The sequence below is a fragment of the Mustela nivalis genome (assembly GCF_964662115.1).
Source record: "Mustela nivalis genome assembly, chromosome: 2".
NCBI classification, from domain to species: Eukaryota; Metazoa; Chordata; class Mammalia; order Carnivora; family Mustelidae; genus Mustela; species Mustela nivalis.
Window position 1 is genome coordinate 148,386,043 of NC_139021.1, and position 26,817 is coordinate 148,412,859.

Here is a 26,817-nt window from a genome sequence, read left to right on the forward strand (position 1 = left end):
TGCCAGGTTGATATCAGTACTAAAGACCTGATGACGAGTACCACAGGAAAGGAAGCATTATTAATTCTAGGACAAGAAATTGAGTAGTTAAGATTGTCTCTCTACTATAGGAAATTTAAAGGAAATGGGATGAATCTATTCATAGGTAGAAAGGAGTCTAATGGTGGCTGTAGAGTCTTTCCAAATAAATCTATAAATAAGTATCTTTATTTGTGGAATGAGAAGTTTGATGTGATAATCTCTGAGTGACCATTGTTAGTACTAGTGTGAAATAACTCTATTGTTGCCAAACATGACATGGAGACACACTGTAACAGAAATAGAATTTGAGCCTAGAAGAGAGAACATGAAAACAGTCCTTTTTAAAATTTTGAGTGTGTTCACACATGACATTTTTTAAAACTTAAATTCAAGTTAGTTAACACATAGTGTATTATTAGTTTCAGGAGTGGACTTTAGTGATTCATCAGTTCACTATAACACGCAGTGCTCAGTACATCAAGTGCCCTCCTTAATGCCCATCATCCAATTACCCCATCCCCGACCCACCTCCCCTCCTGCAACCCTCAGTTTTTTTTCCCTGTAGTGAGAGTCTCTTATGGTTTGCCTCTCTCTCTTTCATGTGTTTGTTGGTCATGTATATGTCTTCCTTGGAAAATTGTTTATACAGGTCATGAATATTAAAATCAGATTATTTGAATTTTTTGGATGTTTAAGATTTTTTTTTAAAGATTTTATTTATTTATTTGACAGACAGAGATCACAAGTAGGCAGAGGCAGGCAGAGAGAGAGAGAGAGAGGGGAGGAAGTAGGCTCCCTGCCGAGCAAAGAACCCGATGCAGAACTCGATCCCAGGACCCTGAGATCATGACCTGAGCCGAAGGCAGAGGCTTAACCCACTAAGCCACCCAAGCACCCCTAAGGTTTTTTTTTTTTTTTTTTTAAATTTTGGATATTAACCCTTTATTAGATATATTAGATAGGTATTTGTGAACATCTTCTACTCAGTAGGTTGCCTTTTTGTTTGTTAATGGTTTCCTTCATTGTGCAAATGATGTTTTAGTGGAATATTTAGTGGGATATTTTAGTGGGAGAATTACAACTGTAATTTAGTTATTCAAGATTTTCATAGGAAAGGATAGATTTGGACACAAAATACTGTAAGAAAAATCCTGGTACTGGTGTTTGTTGACATGGGTTGATTAATGGCCACTCTGATAGTTTGGTCTGATTATTCTGTGATTGCAAGGATAATAATTGACTGTGTTATGAATTCTGGCATGCAATTATGTAAGAATTTGAAGAATATATTTTACTCCACTAACAGAACAAGATTTCCATGTATTTTTTTTTTTATGTAGGCTTATCTCTTTTTCTGACATTTGGGATATTCCCTTTGCTCAAGTTATCACATTGTCAATGATTTTTCCCAGAATGAACAATGAATAGTGTGGTTCTTGGCAGCAGGGTCTCCCTATAGGAGTGTACATGGCGATGGAAACTGGTGATGGCAGTTGGGCTCTGGCCTGCGGGTGCACAGCTATGGGGGCGGCCTGAAGGTGAGCCCAGTGGTACAAGCTAGTGACAGGAGTCAGGGCCAAATCTGGGGCCACATACAGCTAATCCAAACTACATAAAGAACTGATACAAACCAATAATAAAAAACACAATCTAAGTAAAATAATGGGCAAATGACTTGAATAGACATTTTTTTCCAAAGACATACAAATAGCCAATAGGTATATGAAAAGATTTTCAGCATCATTAATCATCAGATAAATACTCAAAACCATGAGATATTATCTCACGCTTAGGTTAGAATGGCTATTATCCAAAAAATTAAAGGGTAAGAAGTATTGGTGAAGATGTGGGAAAAAGGGAACTTTTGTACATTGTTGATGAGAATCTAAACTGATGCAGTCATTGTGGAAAACAATATGGAAAACAATTTCCTCAAAGAATTAAAATAGGAAACAACCCAAGTGTCCATCTATAGATGAATGGAAAAAGAAGATGTGATATAAAAAAAGAAGAAGAGGAAGATGTGATATATAGATATATATCTATATGTCTATATATATCTATATATCTATATATATCTATATATCTATATATCACATATGTAGAGAGATATATATCTCTCTCTATATGGCTATATATATATATCTCACATACCACAAATGTATATATATATACACATAATGGAATACTCAGCCACAAAAAAAGATTGAAATCTTGTCATTTGAGGCAGCAGGGATGAGGTAGGGGGTAGAATTTAGTGATTCATCAGTTGCATATAACACCCAGTGTTCATCATCAAGTGCCCTCCTTAGTGCCCATCACCCAGTTATGGGGGAGGTATAATGCTAAGTGAAATGAGTCATTCAAAGAAAGATAGATACCATATGATTTCATTTATATGTGGAATTTAAGAAACAAAACAAATGAACAAAGAGACAAAAAACCAGACTTTTAAATATGGAGAACAAACTGGTGATTGCTGGTGCAGAGGTAGGTGGGGGGATTGGTGAAATAGGTGACGGGGATTAAGAGTACATTTTCATGACAAGCACTGAGTGATGTATAGAATTATTGAATCACTATACTGTATACCTGAAACTAATATAACACTGTATAAAATTATATTTGACTAAAAAAAAGGTTTAAAAGTTAGATATAAAAAAATAAAACTACCATATGATCCAACAGTCCTATTTCTGGATATATATCCAAAGGAGTTGAAGTGAAGATATTGAAGAGATATCTGTACTCCTACATTCACTGCAGTGTTATTCACTATAGCCAAGATACAGAAACAACATAAGTGTCCACTGATGGGTGAATGGATAAAGAAAATGTGGTATATACATAATGGACTATTATGATTTATCTTTCTCCAACTTATTTCACTTTGCATAATGTCCTCTAGGACCATCCATGTTGTCAGAAATGTCAGGATTTCCTTCTTTCTCATGGCTTAATAATAACACATTATTTACATATATACACATACACATATTGTGTTATATATAATGTGCATGTATTATATATTTATTGCATATATACTGTATATATGTATACATAATGTATAATGTATACATATTATATATAATGTAAGCATATATACATGTTACACACACACACACACACACACACACACACACACATAATGTACTTTTTACCCATTCATCCACTGATGGCTGTTTTTATATATTGGCTATTGTGGCTAATGCTGTGATAAACATGGTAGTGCAGATATCCTTCAATGTCCTGTTTTCATTTCCTTTGGATATATGATCGGAAGTAGAGTTTCTGGATCATATGGTAGCTCTATTTTTAATTTTTTGAGGAACCTCCATATTGTTTTCCATAGTGACTGAACCAATTTACAGAGAATGTGTTCAATTAAAAATGACTTACAAGACCAATGTGATAATATGGAGCATTTAAAATTCTCATGTATTGCTATTGAGAGCCTAAATCCAATTTGGGAACTTGTTTTGTGATTTCTTATAGTGCTAAGACCTATTCTATAATTAATTCAGTACCTTTACTCCAAGTCATATACTCAAGAGTAATGAATGTTGTCTTCAAAAAGACTTGTAGAAGAATATTCATAATGTTTTTATTCATAGTAGCCCTAAACTGGAAAGGACATAAATGTCTTTCAGTGGGAGAATGGAAAAAGGTGATATACATAGATAATGACCTACTACAAAGCAATACAAAAGAATTAATCATTGGTTCATGTGACAGCATGGAAAACTCTGAGGAATCCGAGGAAAAATAAAGCCAGACATGTGCTGTGTTCCATTTAAATGAATTTCAAGAGGTGGCAAAAGTAAATTTCGATGACAGAAATAAAAGTAGTTCTTTAGTTTTTTTCTCTTGATGGGGGCTATTGACTGGGACGGGGCACAAGACACTTGTGATGAGGTGGGAATGTTCTATGGTTTGGGCAGTGGTTACTTGGATGTTTACATATGTAGAAAATCATTAACTTAAAATTAAAATTTGTGCATTTTACAGTGTATAAATTATACCTCATTAAAGAAAATACCAGATTAAAAAGGAAAAGAAGTGAAGGCAATTGTAAAACATTCTTTCTGATGCCTAAGCTTGTCTTTTTTGACATATGTAATTTAGGACTTTGTAAATTTTGTAACACTAAGGCACTCACGGCAAATATACCTTTAAGGGCTTGTACAAAGGACTGCATAGGGTCCTGAGAATGGTGATAGTATGCCACCATATGCAGTGAAATGGTAATTAGGGTATGTTTCTGCTGAAATTTCTAATTTCCAAATATGAACAATTAAATGTCCTTTGGGACTCTGTTGTGATTTAAGTTCGTGCTCCCCTTTTTCGGTACTCCTCTAATGAATCTTGAATATTCCAGAAGTTTGTCCTTTTGAACCCTGTGTGTCCTCATGAGGGATGGTAAATAATTCTTTGGTAAATATATCATCAGGGCACTAGAATATATTCTCATTTATGACCTCAATGATCTTCACCTACTCTGAAAGGTGGGAAGCAACTAGTTGATAAGAAAGTGACTAGCAACAGGGTCCAAAGGAAAGTAACATTTATTGTTTCTATTTCCTGACTCTCTTCTGTTTTGGATGCACAGCCCACCAGATTTGATGTTCAAGATGGACTGTGTCATTGTATCCCATAGAATGGATATAAATTTGTTCAGGAATTTTAAATGGTTACATCAGCATATTCTTGTGCATCTTTACAGCAGTTTCAATTGTCTTGATCTAGGATTTATCATTCCATTGGCCATAGGGGAAAACTATAACTGTTAATCTTCCAGAATTTAGAAATCTCTGTCTTCCATGAGAAAACATGCTTTAATAATTCCCTATTAATTTAAGACATAGGCATTCATCAGTTTCTTTAAAAATTCCCAAAAGTTCACCTCCCCTTTCCATTAGCTTTGAAGAAAGATCCTGGTTTGTTGGAAGAAAAAAGCAGCACGTTGTCAAAGAAGCTGTTTCCCATGAGCTGCGTCTTGGTGAGTACATGACCATGGGAATAACTTGCAATCTAACAAGTCAAGTATTTAAAGCAGAGACTGGTTATGTTTAAGTTTGTATTGCGGATCATCTATAGTTAATGTAGTAGTTTTAACTAAGTCAAAGAATTAAGTAAAACACAATTTATTTATGGTGACTTACTAGAGCACTGATTTCCAACATATGCCTGAATCCTTTCCCAAAGATTACGTGACAATTCATTTGGCTTCCAGCTAGGCACTGGCATTTTTAAAAAAACAAATGTTCCACTTCCTCATATCAGGGAGATCATATGATAGTTGTCTTTCTCTGCTTGACTTATTTCGCTAAGCATGATTCACAGACCTGTACCCCTGGGGATAAAAATATATGTTTATAAAAAATAAAAATTTATAGATACTTGATAAACTAAAAAAAAAAAAACAAAAAAACAAAAACAAATGTTCCTCGGGTGCCTGGGTGGCTCAGTTGGTTAAGTGTCTGCATTCAACTCAGGTCATGATCCCGATCTTGGGATTGATCCCCGCATTGGGCTCCCTGATCAGCAGGGATTCTTCTTCTCTCTCTGTGTCCCCATGCTCTCTATTCTCTCTCTCAAATAAATAAATAAATCTTTTAAAAAAGGAAAAAAATGAATGTTCCTATAGTGATCACAATAAGAATATATTTATAATTCCACCACACTGAAATTTTCCAGTGTAACAAAAATATTCCCAGAAAACAACGTTAAAAGGTAATATGACTAATAGCAGAAAATCTGTTCTGCCAGGTGTATAAAAGTGAGAGGGAAACTGATGCACATTTAAATGTTTTCTCATTGATTCTGAACAACCAAGTCAGGCAACCATCCGTCACTCCCATTTTTAGACATAGTTTCTCTTAAACCCAAGGACTGGGTAGTTATGAGATGCTGTGATAAACTAGATTTCCTGCTCAGTCTTGAAGTTTTGGGTAAAGAACTAAGAATGAGCCAACTTCAGGAAAATAACTGGTTTGGAACATGCTAATAGGAAAATGGCTCCCTCCCCCACACTTTCTTTTTCTACAGGGCTAAAGTCAGTGCTTTGGAGGCCTTTATATATTGCATATGCTACCTGAAGTATAGAAATTAACATTGTGACCCCATAAAAATATTCTCTGTTGGATGACAGCCTTCACTGTTATCTGTTGTTTTTATATGTTATTTGCAAATAATTTTTATTTTACATTGTTTACTTTATGGACTACTATTAAAATATATTCTAGAAAAATTAAGTTGCACATTAAAAATTATTTTCAAAAATGAACAATAAACATTCAATTATTACAATTTAATAATTGACAAATTTCAAAATAATTTATAATATAACATTTAAATTATATAAAGTGATTCCTCATTCAGAATTGTAGCTGCAAGTAGTATTTATTGCTTTTTAATAGTGGCCATTAATTAAATTTTTATTCTTTGGTGGTGACATTTTCTTTTTTTTTTTTTTTTTTTTTTTTTTTTTTAAGATTTTATTTATTTATTTGACAGAGAGAGATCACAAGTAGGCAGAGAGGCAGGCAGAAAGAGAGGAGGAAGCAGGCACCCTGCTGAGCAGAGAGCCCAATGTGGGACTCGATCCCAGGACTCTGAGATTATGACCTGAGCCGAAGGCAGCGGCTTTACCCACTGAGCCACCCAGGCACCCCCATAACAATATTTTCTAGGCTCATTCTGATAACTCTTTTCTACATTCAAATTTAAAGGTTGAGGCATGTGATATATATTACACAAAAAACATCCCAAGGCATTCGTTAAAAAAAAAACTCTTAATAAAGAACAAATCCAAAGGAATTTCTTTTCTAATTTAATTAACAAATTATGAATCGACTTACCTATTTAATCACAGCGTATCAGGTGGTGACATTTTCTATTTGAAAGATCCAGCAGAGTTGATGATAGAGAAATGGAGATCACTATGGAGGTGAGGAATGAGACAACAATCCAAGAATTCATTCTGGAAGGGTTTCCTGCCATCCAGGCCCTAGGGAATGTCTTCTTCCTGATCCATCTGCTGGCATACCTGGCCTCTATCTCAGGAAATGTGGTGATCATCATCATCACTTGGGTTGACCATCGGCTCTGGACACCAATGTATATTTTACTCAGCACGTTCTCCTTCTCTGAATGCTGTTTTATCACCTCAGTTATTCCTAAACTGCTGTCTATCTTCCTGTTGGGAAGGCAACCAATTTCCTTTACTGCTTGTCTCATACAGGCCTTTTCTTTTTTATTTTTTGGGTCAATAATTTTCTTCCTCATGGCAGTGATGTCTCTGGATCGGTATGTGGCCATTTGCAAGCCTCTGCATTACCCGACCATCATGAACCCGAAGACTTGCTTCCTCCTGGTCACTGCCTGCTTCGCTTTGGCCTTCCCTCTCATCACTGGGCTGGTAGTGAAGGTTTTCCAGTTGTCCTTCTGTGGCCCCCATGTCATCCCCCACTTTCTCTGTGACCTTGGCCCTCTGATTCATCTCTCCTGCTCTGACACCAGACATACTGAAATGTTGACCTTTGTCCTCGCTTTGTTTATCCTTATAACATCTCTTATCATAACCACCATTGCATACAGCAACATAGTAGTCACAATCCTGCGACTCCCATCAGCCAAGGAGAAACAGAAAGCTTTCTCCACCTGCTCCTCTCACCTCATGGTTCTCTTTCTGATGTACGGCAGCTGTGTGTTCATATATGTGAAACCAAAGCAAACGAACAGGCTGGACTCCAACAGGGAGGCTGCCCTTGTGAACACGGTGGTGACCCCACTGCTCAACCCTGTCATCTACACTCTGCGGAACAAGCAGGTCCATCGGGCTCTGAGGGATGCTCTATCGAGATTGAGGTTACAGAAACAGAGCTTTGGTGGTTAAGTGGAACTTCTTGGTCTTCTAGTTCAATTTCCCACAATTGCAGAAATATTTTCTATAGAATTCTACATATGGTGATCTAGTTTATACTAATTTTCATCCATCTGGGTACTATATCACTTTGCAATACAATACTTTGCACTCTTTGAAAATTTCTTTTAGTTCTCTATATCATGCTGAAGAATCTCTTCCTTGATTTTCTACTCAGTGGTCTTTCATGAATTCAATTCACACAACATTTATGGAGAGCCCAGTATACATAAGTCACATAATACAAAGTCTTTAAGAATAAATAAGTTGTCAATCAGATAATAATAATCACTATTCATGGTACATTCTTATGTTTGAGTTTTCTGATACTAAGAAAGGATAGAAACCGTAACCATTTTATGTATTCAGGGTTTGAAATTTTAGAAGCAAATTGTTCTGAAATTATATAGTCATAAAACTATAGCCAAGTGAAAAATAAGGTATTTCATTAATTGGATCTTTTATGTAAATGAACCAACAGTAAGCTGGTTCTCTCTTTGGGTCTATTGGTTTTAGAGGTGTAAATAGCTCAGTGTAACTCCAGGTGGTTAAGATGTATCTAATATTATCAACAAAATTGCTTTTAACTCTTTCTTAAAATAGAAATAAAATGCAAAACTTTAAAAAGTTTTAAAAAAGATTTTATTTATTTATTTGAGAGAGAAAGACAGAAATATTGAGAGAGAGCATGAGTTAGAAGTGGAGGGAGAAGCAGGCTCTCCGCCAAATAGGGATCCCAATGCGGGACTTCATCCCCGAATGCTGGGATCATGACCTGAGCTGAAGGCAGATGCTTAGCTGACTGAGCCACCCAGGCATCCCAGAACTTTTAGATTTGTTCTGGTTTATTTCCCTGTAATTGATGTTGCTAAGTCTTGACCCCTGTAGGTTGCTGAAAGGTAGGTTACCCCACTACCAAAGTTTCTCCCTACATGGAAGAGATGTTTTCTCCTAATGTGACTTTGGGTATGGGAGCTGCTGCTGTCTGTCAGGTTAAGCTAAATTATGGTTGACCCTGTATGCAGCAAAAGCTAACAAAACTCATAATTAGGAAAGTTTAAAAGGAAAATGAGTGCAATTGCTAATTTTTAAAAAAATGGATTAAAATTGGGTCAGTTATTGTGTTTGTAGGTCCATGGAGGAAGTGGCTCCCACCTGAAGACAACTGGCCCTAATGGAAAATGGTTCCTGTCACATTCCACATGGCATTTGCATACTATGCATTTGATTTTCACTATGTCTGATTTGAGCACATACACTCCTTCCTGCTTGATTTGAGAATTACTTATACTCAAGGCATAATCTGATTGGGAAGAATTTTAGACTTCAAAAAATGTTGGCTGATTTAGATTTTTTTTTTTTTTTTTTTTGGCCTGGGAATGTTTTGATTATAAAGTGCCCTGGGGGTTATGATCTTCCAAGGACAGCTATGTCTTTGTCCCTTCTTTCTCCAAAGAAGGTAATTTCTGAACCTAATCTAAAAGCAGGAGTTCTCAGGGGTTCTGGTTTCTGTGCATTAGATGAAATAGCCACCTCTGCCAATTTTCACAGCCTGGCCTCATGAATCAGACTAGTGTAGGAGATGAATCTCCCCTATCAGCCCAGCGAGATTCTGGGTACTTCTTGAACCTTTGTGCTCATCCAAACCATTATCTTTGTTTCTAGTATGCCCCAGGAGACTAAAGTATGCCAAACCCTGTTGATCCCTGTGACAAGGAGGATAGAAACTAGTCTTTCTAGAAGAAGCTAGAGAAGTGGGGAACGCTAGATGCATGGCCCAATTCCTTCTCTCCTCAGTGAGCAGCTGAGAGAGTGAATCCCCTACTCACTATTTGCTGAGCTGGGTAGAGGCCCTGTGGGGAAATGGCTGCACTCTCATTCAGACCACACTCTTTAAAAACTGCTGCTTTACTGTCTGTCATCCTCAAAGGCCTAATGAAAGCTGGGGGCCATTGGATCTCAGAGACAGTCAGGTTAGTTGGAGACTTGGTTCTGTCTCTGGAGCAAACCAGGGGGAGAAGGAGCTACAGAAAGTGGCCACTGGTTTATTCAGACTCCTAGAAGTGTAGTGAGTTCCTGTCTGTCAGCTCCCAGATGCAGGCTAGTTAAAAGCCAGACTGTCAGGTAGCAGCTGGTCAAGTTGAGACTTTAGATGTATAGTCTAATCCCTTCTATGGAGAAACTGAGAGCTGGCCATTTTTGCCTGCTTGCTCTATGTTGACCCAGGGGCAAGAGCTGAGGAAAGTTTTTGCATGCTATTTTAATGCTGGTCTCTGATTTTAGTCTATCATGGGCGTTTCAGCTCCTCGAAGCAGGCAAGTTAGGAACCAATCCTTTGGTTGTCAACCCTATAGGTTGAGGCCCTAGATGTGTGGTGTAAGCCCTTTGTTCTTCCGGGAAAAGCTGGTGTTAAAAGTTCTCACCTGATTGTAAGGTGCTATGTGGGGTAAGGTTTATGGTGAGAGTGTCTCAGCTTTTCCCACCTATTTTGATGTGGCTATTTTCTCAGTTGCCTTGTATTGTAGGAGTGTCTCAGCTAGTTTCTGGATCTCTCAGAGGGAATTGATCTGCGTGTAGCTGTTTATTCAGGGTGTCTATGGGCAAAGGGAGCAGAATCAGGGGTCTCCTATCCTGCCATTTTCCTGGTTTTCCATTTCTAGCTTTTAGCTGTTACAAATAAAGCTTCTCTGAAAATTCATGTATAGGTGTTTGTATGAATATAAGATTTTATTTTCCTGGGTTAAGTGCCTAAGAACACAATGGCTGGGTTGTATGGTAATCGCACATTTAGTTTTACAAGAATCTGACAAACTGTTTTCCAGAGTGATTATACCATTTTACATGCCCATTAGCAATGCATGAGTGACCCAGTGTCTTTGCATTTTCATGAGCCTTTAGCATTACTATTTTTGTTTCACTACAATTAGAAATTAAATATCCATTTTTTTAAAAAATCAGAGAATATGCTACTTTTTTTTTGTTTTTTTAATATATATATATTTTTAATTTATTTATTTTCAGCATAACAGTATCATTATTTTTTCACCACACCCAGTGCTCCATGCAATCCGTGCCCTCTGTAATACCCACCACCTGGTACCCCAACCTCCCACCCCCCGCCACTTCAAACCCCTCAGATTGTTTTTCAGAGTCCATAGTCTCTCATGATTCACCTCCCCTTCCAATTTCCCCCAACTCCATTCTCTCTAACTCCCCATGTCCTCCATGATTTTTGTTATGCTCCACAAATAAGTGGGGGAGAAGATATTTGCAAATGACAGGACAGACAAAAGGTTGATATCCAGGATCTATAATGAACTCCTCAAACCCAACACACACAAAACAGACAATCATATCAAAAAATGGGCAGAAGATATGGACAGACACTTCTCCAATAAAGACATACAAATGGCTATCAGACACATGAAAAAATGTTCACCATCACTAGCCATCAGGGAGATTCAAATTAAAACTACATTGAGATATCACCTTACACCAGTTAGAATGGCCAAAATTAGCAAGACAGGAAACAACATGTGTTGGAGAGGATGTGGAGAAAGGGGGACCCTCTTCCACTGTTGGTGGGAATGCAAGTTGGTGCAGCCTCTTTGGAGAACAGTGTGGAGATTCCTCAAGAAATTAAAAATAGAACTTCCCTATGACCCTGCCATTGCACTCCTGGGTATTTACCCCAAAGATACAGATGTCGTGAAAAGAAGGGCCATCTGTACCCCAATGTTTATAGCAGCAATGGTCGCCAAACTGTGGAAAGAACCAAGATGCCCTTCAACCCATGAATGGATAAGGAAGATGTGGTCCATATACACTATGGAGTATTATGCCTCCATCAGAAAGGATGAATATGCTACTTTTTATGAAACACCATCACTCAAACCTCCCAAACCATCCTTTTCTTAATTGAAAATTTTATTGGAATAACTATAGATTCACATGCAGTTTTAAGAAATAGGAAGATTTGTGTACACTGCTCATTTTCCTGCAATGATAACATTTTGCAAAATTATAGTTTATTATCACAATCGGGATATTGACTAATACAATCCACTAATCTTTTTCAGATTTCTTCAATATTATTTATACGTGTGTGTGTGTGTGTGTGTTTACCTCTTGTACAATTTTATTACATTGTCTTGGTTCATGTATCTACCAGCACAGTCCAGATACTGGACATTTCCAACACCACAAACATCCCTCCTGTTGCCTTTTAAAAGCTACACTTACTTTACCCTCCTGCCCTTAAGCAATGTCTTCGGTTTCTTTTCTTTTCTTTTTAAGTAAGTTCTGTTCTTAATGTGGGGCTTGAACTCACTACCTGGAGATCAAGAGCCACATGCTCTTCCAACTGAGCTAACCAGACATCCCACATCCTCAGTTTCTAAAATGTTCTCATTTCAAAACTGTTCTACAAATGGAGTCATGTGATAAGGAAGCTTTTGAATCATTTTATAAACTCTGCATGATTCCCTTGAGATTCATCTAAACTATTGCACATGCCAATATTGCATTCCTTTTTATTGTTGAATAGTAGGCAATGGTGAGGATGGTATGATATGTTTATTCACCTGTTAAAGGACATATCGGCTGATTTCACTCTTTGGCTTTTATTTGTAAAGCTGCCATGGCCCCTGGGGCTAATAATCATTATAAATCAATAAAAAATATTTTAAAAAGCTGCCATGAATATTTATGCGTGTGTACAGGTTTTTGTGTGAATACAGGTTTTCATCTCTTGGGATAAGTTCCCATATGTGCAATTGCTGGGTTGTGTGGTATTTCTTGTTTAGTTTTATAAGAAAATGTCAAATAATTTTTGAGATTGTTTGCACTCCCACTAGCAGTGTATAGGTGGACCAGTTTCTCTGTATCCTCAAAAGTATTTGGTCTTATCACTATGTTTTCAACCATTCTGTGAAGTGTGTACTAACATTTCGTTGTTTTAATTTGCATGTCCTTGATGACTAATGATGTTGAATGTCTTTCACTTGCTCTAATGGCATTTGTATACCTTTTAGGTGAAATGTCTGTTTATGTCCTTTGCCCATATTCCTATTGGGTTACTATTAATATTAATATTTTTACTGTTGAGTTTTAAGAGGTCTTTACATATCCCAGATATAAGTCTCTTGTCAAAAATGTGAATTGCAAATATTTTTTCCCCAGTCTGTAGCTTCTCTTTTTATCCTCTTTTCATATACTTTCAGAGAACAAAAGTTTTTAAAATCTTGATGTGGTCTGATTTCCAATTTTTCCTTTTATGGATCATACTTTTGGTGTCAAGTGTAAGAAGTCTTTGCCTAGCCCTAGATCCTGCAGATTTCTTATTTTTTTTTTCTAAATCTGTTAATAGTTTTGTGGTTTATGTTTGTCTGGGATCCATTTTGAGTTAGTTTTGTTGTTTGTTTTATTTTAAGTTGTCAGACTTAGATTGAGTTTTTCTTTTGTTCTCCTTCTCTCCCTTTCTCTCTTGTTTTTATTTTTGCATGTAGATTTCCAATTGCTCTAGCACCATTCCTTTGTTACTGCAAGTGGTAATATTTTTAATTTAAGTTTTCAGAGGTTTATAGTTAGTAGATAAAAACGTGATTTTTGGGGTGTTGATTTTGTAACCTTTGACCTTACTGAAATCACTTATTAATTTAGGACTACTTTTGTAGTTTATTTGGGGTTTTCTAAATTTTTATATCATCTGCCAATAAGGATGGTTTTATATCTTCCTTTCCAATATGCATGCATTTCTTTTCCTTTTCTTGCCTTATTGCAGAAGCTAAACTTCCAGAGTTGTCTTTTTCTTTATCTTAGAGGGGAAACATTCAGTATTTTGGCATTAAGTATGATGTTACCTCTAAAAAGACTTACCTCTAGGGTGCCTTGGATGTTTTCCTTCTATTTTTTTTTTAATAGTTTGAGAAGAATAGGTATTAATTCTTTAAATGTTTGGTGGAGGGATGCCTGGGTGGCTCAGTGGGTTAAGCCTCTGCCTTCAGCTCAGGTCATGATCCCAGGGTCCTGGGATCAAGTCCCACATCAGGCTCTCTGCTCAGCAGGGATACTTCATCACCCCACCCCCCCACCCCCCGTCTGCCTCTCTGCCTACTTGTGATCTTTCTGTCAAATAAATACATAAAATCTTAAAAAAAAATTTAAAAAAATAAAAAAATAAAACAAAGAAGACTTACTTCTAAGTCTTTTGTAGATACTCCTTATCAAGTTGAGGTAGTTCCCCTCTACTCCTAGTTTATTGAGAGTTTATTTTTATTTTTTGTCATGGATGGGTAGGGAAGATAAAATCCCTGCTCAACCACTAGAAGAAGGTATGGCTTTTCTGTTGGTGTTTGTCTGGAGTAGTGTTGGTATTGACAAAAATTGTATTATTAGGTCATCTCCTAGTTTTTTTTTTTTTGGTTAGGGGAACAGGCTCCCCTCCCCTCTTCTGGGGCTATTTTTAAGAATCTGGTGGTTCTGAGTTGGAGCCTCTTAAAGCACCCTTTCTGGGATCTATGAAGGCCAATAAGGGCCTGATGGTTTGACCGGCAAATTCTACCAAACATTTATTTTTTATTTTATTTTTTAAAAGATTTTATTTGTATATTTGACAGAGAGATCACAAGTAGGCAGAGTAGCAGGCAGAGAGAGAGAGGGGGAAGCACACTCCCCACTGAGCAGAGAGATCCCAGGACCCTGAGACCATGACCTAAGCTGACAGCAGAGGCTTAACCCAGTGGGCCACCCAGGCATCCCTCTACCAAACATTTAAAGAATTAATACCTATTCTTCTCCAACTATTAGAAAAATAGAAGGAAAACATCCAAATTCATTCCATGAGGCCAACATTACCCTAATGCCAAAACCAGACAAACTCCCCATTAAAAAAGAGAACTATAGGCCAATATCTTCTATGAACATAGATGTAAAAATACTATGTAAGCTAACTGAACATAATAAAAAAATTCTTAATAAAATACTGCAAACCAAATCCAATAGTAGTTTAAAAGAAGCATTCACTATGATGAAGTGGCAATTATTCCGGGGTTGCAGGGGTGGTTCAATATTTAAAAATCAATCATTGTGGGGTTCCTGGGTGGCTCAGTGGGTTAAAGCCTCAGCCTTTGGCTCAGGTCATGGTCCCAGGGTCCTGGGATCAAGTCCTGCATCAGGCTCTCTTCTCAGCGCGGAGCCTGCTTCCCCTTCTCTCTCTCTGCCTGCCTCTCTGCCTACTTGTGATCTCTCTGCCTACATAAATAAATAAAATCTTTAAAAGAAATCAATCAATGTGATACACCAAATTAATAAAGGATAAGAATTATATGATCCTCTGAATAGATGCAGAAAAAGCATTGACAATGTACAACATCCATTTATAATAAAAATTGTCAAGGTGTTGATTTAGAGGGGGAATATATATCAATGTTTTAAAGTCCATATATAAAAAACCAACAGCTAGTATCATCCTCAATGAAGAAAAAATGACAGATTTTCCTCTATGGTCAGGAACTCGACAAGCACTCTCACTATTGTTACTTAACATAGTACTGGAAGTCCTCAGCAATCAGACAACAAAAAGAAATAAAAGACATTCCATATTGACAAGAAAGTAAAACTGTCATTATTTGCAAGTGACATGATATTCTATATAGAAAACCCAGAAGACCCCACCCCCAAAATTGCTAGAATGTATACACAATTTCAGTTAAGTCACAGAATGCAAAAGTCAATGTCAAGAAATTTCTAGACACCAATAATAAGCAGCAAAAGAGATACCAAAGAACCAATCCCATTTACAGCTTTGCCAAAACCAATAAGATATCTAGGAATAATCCTAACCAAAGAAGTGAAAGACTTGTACTCTGAAAACTACAAAGCACTGATGAAAGAAATTGAAGAAGATACAAAGAAATAGAAAGACATTCCATGCTCATGAATCAGAAGAACAAGTGTTCTTAAAATGTCTATATTACCCAAAGAAATCTACACATTAAATGCAATCCCTATCAAAATACCAACAGCATTTTTCACAGAGCTAGAACAAATAATCCTAAAATTTGTATGGAAACACAAAAGACCCCAAATGGCCAAAGCAATCATGAAAATGCAGAGCAAAGCTGGAGCCATCAGAATTCTGAACTTTGAGTCCTATTACAAAGCTGTAGGGATTAAAACAGTGTGGTACTGGCACAAAAGTAGAGACCTAGATGAAGGGAACAGAATAGAAAACCCAGAAATGAACCCACAGCTGTATGGTCAATTAATCTCCAACAAAGCAGGAAAGAATATCCAAAGGTAAAAGACAGTCCCTTCAACAAATGGTGTTGGGAAGATTGGGAAGCAACATGAAAAGAATGAAACCAGACCACTTTATTTCACCATACACAAAAATAAATTCAAAAGGGTTGAAAAACCTGAGTATGAGACAAGAAAGCAACGCAATCCCAGGAGAGCATAGGCAGTACCTTCTTAGACATTGACCATAGCAATTTCTTTCTAGATATGTCTCTGTGGCAAAGGAACAAAAGCAAAAATAAACAATTACAACCACAGGAAACAAACAGAACAAACAAACGAAGAAATCCATTGGCAAACCATGAAGACACTATCCAAGAAAGAGAAACTATAGGCCAAGGAGAATTTGAAGCATGTCTTGGTGCTCACCACTGCTTATGGTAGATGCAACATAGAGTTACTTCAGCCTATTTCTTTGAGTGTCCACTTTGTATGCCTTTCCATCAAACCACATGGAGCCCCTCTCCTCCCACCTTTCCACCATGAACTTGGCATTGGGACTCACTCAGGTGTGACACTCAGGTATTTCTGCTCCATGAAGCTAGCACTGAATAAAATTAAAACCCATGCAGATGAGTTTTTATTTGAGCATTAAAATGTGTAGTCTCACGTTGCTATAGCTTCTGTAACTCAGCTACCATTATTCTTTATTTTCCCTCACTTCAACTGAGAATATGACCATGAGGGCCAGGTTTGGCCTGGACAGAAAGCACAGTAGTAGAAGGACAAATGTTATAAAAATGATTTAGTCTATTTGTTAGAAGGTAGGACCCATATAAATACTTGTGAAATTTTCTATAATATTTGTGTTGACCTTAGTGTAATATCAATTCTGATGAGGGCAGATTCAGGCAAAAACAAATTTCCAGCTACCATGTGCCTCAGGGTTGCCTACAAATACACTTAGGAGTTTAGTCCCCTTCTCTGGATTTGAGTGGAAGCCAGACCACAGAATAGTGGCTCACTCCTGCCACAGAAGCCCAGCAGATATGCCGAGGAGAATGATAAACTTTTCAAGCCAGTGGTTGCTAAGGACACAGCTTCTCCACATCTTACTCTTTTCTGCATCTAGAAAAAATCTGGGGATCCACTTCCCAGGTTCATTTAAAAAGAGAGGCGCTGTCCTGGTTATTGATATTACAGAAACCACCTAGCATTCCTGTTTACTCCATTCAGAGGAAAAACATTTGTGCTTTTCTTTTTCAAAGAGATTTGGGATCACAAAGAAAACATGCTTCACATACAAGTATGCAATGAAAGAATTATAACCTTGGTGGAGGCATGAAGAATGATTGACCAAGAAAGGTGGACTTCCTCAATATTTTCTCCAGGGCCTCATGAAAGCCAAGATCTAATCCAGCTTTTTTAAACGTAAATATTTGTTCTTTCAACAACTATGCTCTGATGTCAGTGCATACATCACTTAGAGAAAATTGTAGTCTGGACTTTTACCTTGAATCATTAGCAACATTCCAGTTGGGATTATTCAAAAGAAATATTACTAGTGTTACTATTATGCTTACTTAGAAATTGATAGTATTATTAAAAACCAGAAATGTTGTATAACTATGAAAATATCAACAACCCTGCCTACTGATGATACCCTATATAAGCATTACATTAATGATCATAACATTACAATTAGGCTTTGAGGAACACATAGGAAACACTGGCATCATATACCATATGAGTTACATGCTTTATCTTATTCTAACAAGAACATGAACAGGTAGATCCCATCATCTTTATTCTCCAGAGGGTGAAACATTCATCCGTGTGTTTGTTTTGTGTCATCATCATACTTCTTTGATCACTATAGCTTTGTAATATAACTTGAAGTCTTGAAGTTCACAAAGGCAACTAACTTTCCAAGGAAACCCCATCTCTCAGGAGTTAAAACGCAGTATTGACCTGGTATTGAACTCAGGTTCTATTGACTCAAGAACCAACTAACTTTACAACTAAACCACTTTACTCTCAGCCTAGCCACCCTTTTGAATAATCAAATAACTTAGTCATGCTCCTCTAAAACCTTTGTGCATGCTGATTTTAGGGGTAAATCCTTTCAGAGATCACAAGTGTCCTAAATATCATCTACGATATTGTGGGATAGGGTGTAGGGGATGCTAATTTGAAGAGGAAGTGGGGGATGGAGAGTAGCACTCAGGCATTGGGTGGAGCTGTTGCATAACTAATCATACTTTGAGACCCACTGTCCCTCATGGTATTTACATAAACATAAGGCAGCAATGGCAACAGAGATCCAGAACACATCAGTTCTGATCTAGAAGTTCACTAATATTACACCAATACCCATCCGTCCATGTGCGGAATAGCATCGTAATGTTAGTAGCTTCCAACTTGGGACAAGGAGGGGAAGCTGAAGGCATAGGGTAATTTATTTTATTTGGGTGTCTTTGTATCTTTTTTATTCTTGCATTGAAAAAAGAAACCTTTTCCATTTTTATACATATATATATATATGTATACATATATATTCACACATATGTTTTATATATGTATTATATATAATATAAATATATAAGATGTGACATATATCACATCTTATATATTGACCCATTGATTCAGTTGAGCTGTTTCCATAATTGGAATATTGTAGATAATACTGCATGTACCATTTGGATTAGTAGTTTTGTATTCTTTTGGTAGATACTCAGTAGTACAATTGCTGGATAATAGGGTAGTCTATTTTTCACTTTTGAGGAAATTCCATACTGTTTTCCAGAGTGGCTGAACCAGTTTGCATTCCCTCAAACAGTGTAAGAAGATTCCCTTTTCTCTACTTCCTCACCAATGCCTATTGTTTCCTGTACTGTTGATTTTAGCTATTCTGACTGGCATGAGGGCATATGTCATTGTAGTTTTTTTATTTTTATTTTTATTTTATTTTTTTTAAATTTTTTTTTCTTTTTTGATTTATTTATTTTTATTTTTTTCTTTTTTTTGTGTTTTTTTTTTTTTTTTGTTATTCTTGTGTCATTGTAGTTTTGATTTTTATTTGATGATGAGGAATGTTGAACATCTTTTCATGTGTCTCTTGGTCATCTGTGTGTCTTCTTTGGAGACATTTGGAGAAATGGCTATTCATGTTTTCTGCCTATTCTTTCATTGGATTTTTCATTTTTTTGAGTGTTGAGTGTTATTTTTTATCTATTTTGGATACTAACCCATTATCATATATATCACCATATAGTTGTAGGTTCATTTCTGGGTTTTCTATTCTGTTCCATTCATCCATGTGTTTGTTTTTGTGTCATTACCATACTGCTTTGATCACTATAGCTTTGTAATATAACTTGAAGTCTGGAACTGTGGTGCCTCCAGCTTTGTTTTCTTTTTTATGGCTGCTTTGGCTATTTGGGACCTTTTGTCATTCCATACATATTTTAGGATAGTTTGTTCTAGCTCTTTGATAATACTGTTGGTGTTTCGGTAGGGATTGTATTAAATGTGTAGATTGTTTTGGGTAATATAGATATTTTAAATATTTGTTCTTCCAATCCTGGAGCATGGAATGTCTTTTCATTGGTTTATGTCATCCTCAATTTCTTCATCAGTATTTTATAGTTTTAAGAGTATAGGTCTTTAACCTCTGTGGTTAGGTTTACTCCTAGGCATGCTGTTGTTTTTTGGTGCAGTTGTAAATAGATTGATTCCTTCATTTCTCTTTCTGCTGCTTTATTATTGGTGTATAGAGATGCAACAGATTTCTGTACATTGATTTTGTATCCTGTGACTATGAATTTGTGTATCAGTTCTACCAATTTTTTGATGGGGTCATTCCTGTTTTCTGTATAGTGTATCAAATCATATGCAAATAGTCAAAGTTTGACTTCTTCCTTGCCAATTTAGAAAACTTTTGTTTCTTTTAGTCATATGATTGCTGTGACTAGGACTTCCAGTACTATGTTAAATAATAGTTGTGAGTGTGCCCATCCCTCTCTTGTACCTGACCATAGAGGCAAGCTCTCTTTTTTCCCAATGAGGATGATAATAACTGTGTGTTTTTCATATATGGTCTTTATTATACAGGGATATGTTCCCTCTAAACTTACTTTGTTGAGGGTTTTTGTCAGGAATGGATGCTCTAACTTGTCAATTGATTTTTCTGCATCTATTGAAAGGATCATATGGTTCTTATCCATTTTTTATTAATATGCTGTATCACATTGACTGATCTGTGGATATTGAACCACACTTGCAACCCAGGAATAAATCCCACTTGATCGTGGTAAATGATTCTAATGTATTTTTGGATTTGATTTGCTATTACTTTTTTGCATCCATGTTCATTAGGCATATTGGCCTATAGTTTTCTTTTTCAGAAGAGTCTTTGGTTTTGGTTTTAGGGTATGGTGGCTTCATTGAATGATTGGAAAGTTTTCCTTGCTTTTCTGTTTCTTTGGGATAGTTTCAGAAGTGAGTTTAACTGTTCTTTAAATGTTTGGTAGAAGTTGCCCGTGAATCCATCTGGGCCTGGACTTTTGTTTGTTGGGAGATTCGTGATTGTTGATTCAAGTTCACTGCTGGTTATCAGTCCATTCAGGTTTTCTATTTCTGTCTGTTTCAGTTTTGGTAGTTTCTATGTTTCTAGTCATTTTTCCATTTCTTCCAGGTTGTCCAATTTGTTGCCATATTGTTTCTCAGAATATTCTCTTACAATTATTTGTATTTCTGTGGGTTTGGTTTTTATCTCTCTTCTCTTATTTGTGATTTTATTTTGGGGGGTCCTTTCTCTTTTCTTTTTGGTAAGTGTGGCTAGAGGTTTATCAATTTTATTAATTTTTTTTCTGAAAAACCAGTTCCTGGTTTCATTAATTTTTTGTTAGTTTCTATATAATTTATTTCTGTTTTAATCTTTATTATTTCCTTCATTCTGATGACTTTAGGCTTTGTTTATTCTTTTATTCTCTCTTTAGTTCCTTTAGGTTTATGGGATTTTTCTTGCTTCATAATGTGGACCTCTATTCCTATATACTTCTCTCTTAGGACCACTTTGGTTGAGTTCCAGTGTTTTTGGACCATTGTGTTTTCATTTGCATTAGTTTTCATGTATTTCTTCTTTGATTTACTAGCTGACCCACTCATTTTTTAGTAGCATGTTGTTTAACCTCCCTGTATATTTGGTGTTTCCAAATTTTTTCTTGTGGTTGACTTCCAGGTTCATAGTGTTGTGCTCAGAAAAAATGCAGGGTTGATCTCAACCTTTTTGTATTTTTTTGAGGCCCTGTTTGTGACACAAAATGTGATCTATTCTTGAGAATATCCCATGTGTACTTGGAAAGAATGTGTATTCTGCTATTTTAAGATGGAATGATCTGAATGTGTCTGTTAAGTCCATCTAGTTCGGTGTGTCATTCAAAGCCACTGTTTCCTTGTTGTCTTTCTGTTTAGATATATCAGTTGCTGTAAGTGGGGTGTTAGAGTCCCCTACTATTATTGTATCATCAGTGGGTTCCACTATGTTTGTTATTAATTATTTTTTATATTTTTAATCCAGTATATCATATATTTAGGTGCTCCCATGTTGGGTGAATAAATATTTACAGTTGTTAGATATTGTTTTTGGATTATCCCCTTTGTTATGGTACAGTATCCTTCTTAATCTCTTGATACAGGCTTTGTTTTTTAAGTCTAGTTTGTCCAATATAAGTATTGTTGCTCCACTTTTTTTTGGTGTTGATTTGCCAAAATGTTTCTCCATCTCCTCAGTTTCAATCTACAGGTGTGTTTATGTCTAAAAGGAGTGTTTTATAGGCAACAGATAGAGGGTTTTGCTTTTTTTGCCATTCTGACACCCTATACCTTTTGATTGGAGCATTTAATTAATTTACATTCTGAGTATTTAAATATAGATATGTATTTAATGACATTTCATTACTGTTATTGTTTCTGGAGATCCTTTCTTGTCCTTTTCAATTTTAGTGTTTCATTATGCTTTAAGAGTCACCTTTATTATTTCTTGCAGGGCTGAATTAGTGGTCACAAACTCCTGTAGTTTTGGTTTGTCTGGGAAATTCTCCATCTCTCCTTGTATTCTGAATGACAGTCTTGCTGGATAAAGTATTCTTGGCTGTCTCTTTTTCTCATTTAGCACATTGAGCCACTTTCTTTTGACTTGCCAAGTTTCTGTTGAAAAATCTGCAGCTAGACTTATGGATCTTCCCTTGAGAGTTAAGGACTTCTTTTGTATTGTTGTTTTTAGGATGTTTTTTCTTTATCACTGTAGTTTGCAAATTTAATTATAATATGTCTTAATGTTGGCCTGCTCTTGTGATTTTGATATGAGTTCTTTGTGCCGCCTGGGACTGGATGTCTCTTTCCTCTCCCAGATTAGGGAAGTTTTCAGCTAGTATTTCCTCAAATAATTTATCCCCCTCTCCACCCTCTACCCCACTTCTGGGACCCCAGACTATGAATGTTGTTACTTTTGATGGAGTCACAGAGTTCCCTATGTCTATTTTTGTGTTGTTTAATTCTTTTTTCTCTCTTTTACTCAGCTTCTTTATTTTTCATTGTTTTGTATTCTTTTTTAAAAAGATTTTTAAAAAATTATTTGACACAGAGAGAGAGACAAGTAGGAGAGAGGCAGGCAGAAAGAGGGGGAAGCAGGTTCCCTGCTGAGCAGAGAGCCCGGTGCAGGGCTCAATCCCAGGACCCTGAGATTATGACCTGAGCTGAAGTCAGAGGCTTAACCCACTGAGTCACCTTGGTGCCCCCCCATTATTTTGTCTTCTAATTGACTAATTCATTTTCTGCTTCTTCCAGCTTGCTATTCATTGCATCAATCCTGTTTCCAATCTCAGTTATGGCACTCTTCATTTCTGATGATACTTTTCCAGCTCTTTTATCAAAGGCTTTTGAATTTTGGTCAAAGTCTCCCTGAAGTCTTCCATTCCTTTGTCAAGCCCAGCAAGTATTCTTGTGATCATTGCTTTACATTCTCCATCAGGCATATTTCTTCACTTAGATCTCTGGCTATGGCCTTATCTTGTTCTTTCAATTCAGATGAATTCCTCTGTGTTGGCATTTTGTCTAAGTTTCTGCTTTCTTCTGTGTGTTGAAAAAGCCAGCTCTGTTTCTTCCTCCTGAGAGTAATCACAATGAAGAAGAGGTCTAGGTGTCCAGGGCCTAGCACTTCAAGGAGTGTCTGTGGTGTGTGCTGTATATGTGTTTATCTGCAGAGGCTCTCCTTGCCTGTAGTGGGCAGTGTTTGTTCCTTAGCCAAAATGTGTTGAGTTTCAACTTGGTGTGCTCTGGTCTGCTGTGAAATGAGACATGATTTGCTTCTATTAGAACTGAAGCTCCGCAAAACTGTCTGGCTGGGAGACATGGTGTGGGCTAAGGCTTGGGCTGATCTGGGTAGAGGTCTGCAAAGTAGTGTCTGGGACAGCTTCACTGAGAAGGGCAGTCCCCCCAGAGTGCAGGAGCATGGGACTTGATGTAAGCTAGTTAGGCTGCCAGTGCCAGTGCTTTGCTGCTTCCTGCAGGTGGCTCTTGTGTTTATTCAGGGGTATGGGATGGGAAATGGCACTGGCCAACTCCTTGGTTTCCGGAGAAGTGTCTCTGGGAATGCTGCTTCTCGGGAATGCACTCTAAGAAGAGTGAGTAATTCCCTTCTGTGTGTCCCTGCGATTCTTCACAACACTATTTCCACACCCTTCCCCACTAGGACATTTGTCTGTCCTCCATCCAGGAGTAGAGCAGTGCCCTCTGGGATCTATCTTAGCCAAGCCTGCTCTCCTTTAAACCTCAGGCTGTAAACCCTGCTGGTTGCAAGAACTCATGAAAATCAACCCTCCTTATTCCCCCCATCAATAACTTGTATTCTCCTTGTGTGTTCCCCTTGTGTGTTCTACACTCCTTTGTTCTTCTCCACGACTATGGCTCTCTCCCCTCTGCAACACATACGATCATTTCTCCGCTAAATCACACTTCCTACTTTCTTTGATGTGGTCTCTTCTGTGTCTTTTGTTGTGGAGTTTGTTCTGTCAGTTTTCAGGTTGATTTCTGGGTATTCAGGATGATTTCATAGTTAAGTAGTTGTGTTTATGAGACAAGATGAGCCTTGAGTAAACTTACTCCCCCACTGTCTTTTCACCTCACTCCCCACCACCATCCAGGATATTTAAATTTAAAGAGGGAAGACCTGGGAAAAAAGGGGCTATTCCTACTTGGTGGAACAGGGAGTCCTTAATGAGCTCCTTGAAATCAAATTTATTTTGGATGAATGGCATTTCTTTGTGAAACATTCTTCATATGGCAGCCCATGAAAATTGAGATAAGGATGAATTCAAAGGAAAGTCTTCATATTATTACTCTGTATATAATTTTCACAGAAGGTGTGAATTTATGGAGAAATATAAGTAACAGAATAAAGCTCAATGTCTTAGTTGAGTTATCTCAGAAGCTGATCCAGAGGCAAGGAATTTAAGATAAGTAGTTTATTGAAGAATTGGTTCCAGGGAAGACCAGTAGGGAGGAGGGAATGTGATATAGTAAAAAGAATTGTGTATTATCAAGCCAGTTACCCTTCTGGAAAATTGGAGCCCAGTGTCACTGTGGAATTCTGTATACCCATGTAGAACACTCTTCAAATTTTTCAAACCCAAAAGAAAAGAAGATGGGATGTGTGTATAACAATTCTCTACCCATCATTCACTGAGGGTTGCTTGTGGGAGCGTTCATTCCTAGAACTTTTGGCATATCTTGTGCATGGAAAAATGTGCTCCCAGGCCCATAAAATAGTTCTCTGCCAGAGTTTTCAGGAGTTTCAGTAAACACTCTCCAGGTTGCCTGACAAGTTGAATACCAAGGTAATATGGGTGGGGTCTAACAGTGTCTTTTTCAGTCCACCCTTTATACTAATTAGAGTTACTTGCCCACCACCTTAAGTTCACCCTGTTTTATTACTCAACCTTCAGTTTAGTGGTTAGTCAGATTTTTTAAAGTAAAAACCTGAATGATAGCAGAAGGGTAAGTGGGTGAGCTATAGTCCCTGCTGCTGCCATTGGTCCTACATTCTAAGAAACTAATATGATTCTTGGCAAACCATTGCTTTCTACATATAAATGTGCCTGTACTTAGTACCACATGATGCCACATGAGTGCCTAGTACCCTGGTTCTTAGTACCACATGATACCTACCACTTTGTTGACATTCTGTGGCTTTTCCACCATTCATCTTTGTAATTGAGTTTGTATTTTTTGCATATAATTTGTTTTCATGTCATATTGAGTTTATTACAAATAGTAATATTTGTTACATAAACATTGGTTGGCAAATTTTACTGAGAGTTAATTATGTTCTCTGAAGTGTAAGTGCTAATACCAGGGGATTTTTGTACCTGAAAAATGTTCTGCAGTGTAGATATGGAAGTTTGGCTTAATGGATGTATGTTCACACCTGTCACCAAAACCGCTTCTTGTATTGGACTGGGTTCTCTGTTAATTAACACATATTTTATGGTATGTTTTCATCCATCAGAGACTGCCTCAGTAACATTCAGCAAATAGCATGAAAGGAAATATCCAGAAAAATGTAGAGGAAAATTTACATTTCTACAGACACTGATGAGATGAAACCACAGAGACTTTTACAGAAGGAAGTCTTTGCCCTATGAGGAGAAGACTCTGCTTGCATATGTCCATGATCCACATTACAGATTAAAGAAGATATCAATAATGTAAAAATAACTTTTAAATCAGATATTGTAGAGTTCATATTCCCTATTCAAAATGTACAAGAACTAGAAATCAATAGTAGTTTTATAATCAATACTTTTTGTGGCAATAAAAAACCTTCCTATATAACGTCAAAGAGCTACTGAAGTCATGACTATAGAATATGAAACACTTTAATTTAACCAGGAATATGAAACACTTTAATTTAACCAGGGTTTTAACCTCCTAGAATTTCTAATGACCCTCCCCTTTCATCATGGCTTTGATTTTATTCTTTATTTCCTTTTCATTTTTAAATCGGATATGGTGTTCTCCCTAATGTTTTTGTAATTCTTTTTCTGCTTTAGTTCTGGGCATTTCTGGGCCCATCATTATCATCATCATCATCATCGTCATCATCATCATCACTACTACCACCAGAACTACCACCACAGTTAAGTAGATTGCATTGCTAAATCGTAAACAACTTTGAAATTGCATTATTTGTCTTAATTTCCTCAATCCACATCTTATTTCACAGATGAGGAAACAATGGTGCAGTTTTTACTTCTTTTGAGGGGGTAGATTGTTGGCTTATTTCATGGGAACAAACTGTCAGGAATTTACCTAGGAAATGGTGCATGAAAAGCAAATTTTATGATTCCTAGTCACCTTAAAAGTTTATAATTTATTTTAACATTTGTCAGTAGCTGAATGACTAAAAGACTCTACACTGAAAATCATTTACCCAAAGCTTAACAGCCTCATCCTACTTTATTCCAATATCAGAAGTGGGAAAGAAACTGATATATGGAATTCTGTGGTCCTTTGTAGAAAAGGTATTTTTATTTTATTTTTAATCTGTAGAGATTTAAAGATTTATTTATATT

At 36.8% G+C, this 26,817-nt stretch overlaps 1 protein-coding gene across 1 annotated transcript; it reads left to right on the forward strand.

Moving 5' to 3' along the window:
• Positions 1-6,952: 6,952 nt before the first annotated feature.
• Positions 6,953-7,918, forward strand: LOC309859363 (olfactory receptor 6C2-like; the record flags this gene model as incomplete). The annotated part of the gene is made up of 1 exon (XM_082719998.1): positions 6,953-7,918. One exon carries the CDS (start codon positions 6,953-6,955, stop codon positions 7,916-7,918), a length of 966 nt encoding a protein of 321 aa, XP_082576124.1.
• Between the last annotated feature and the right edge of the window lie 18,899 nt (positions 7,919-26,817).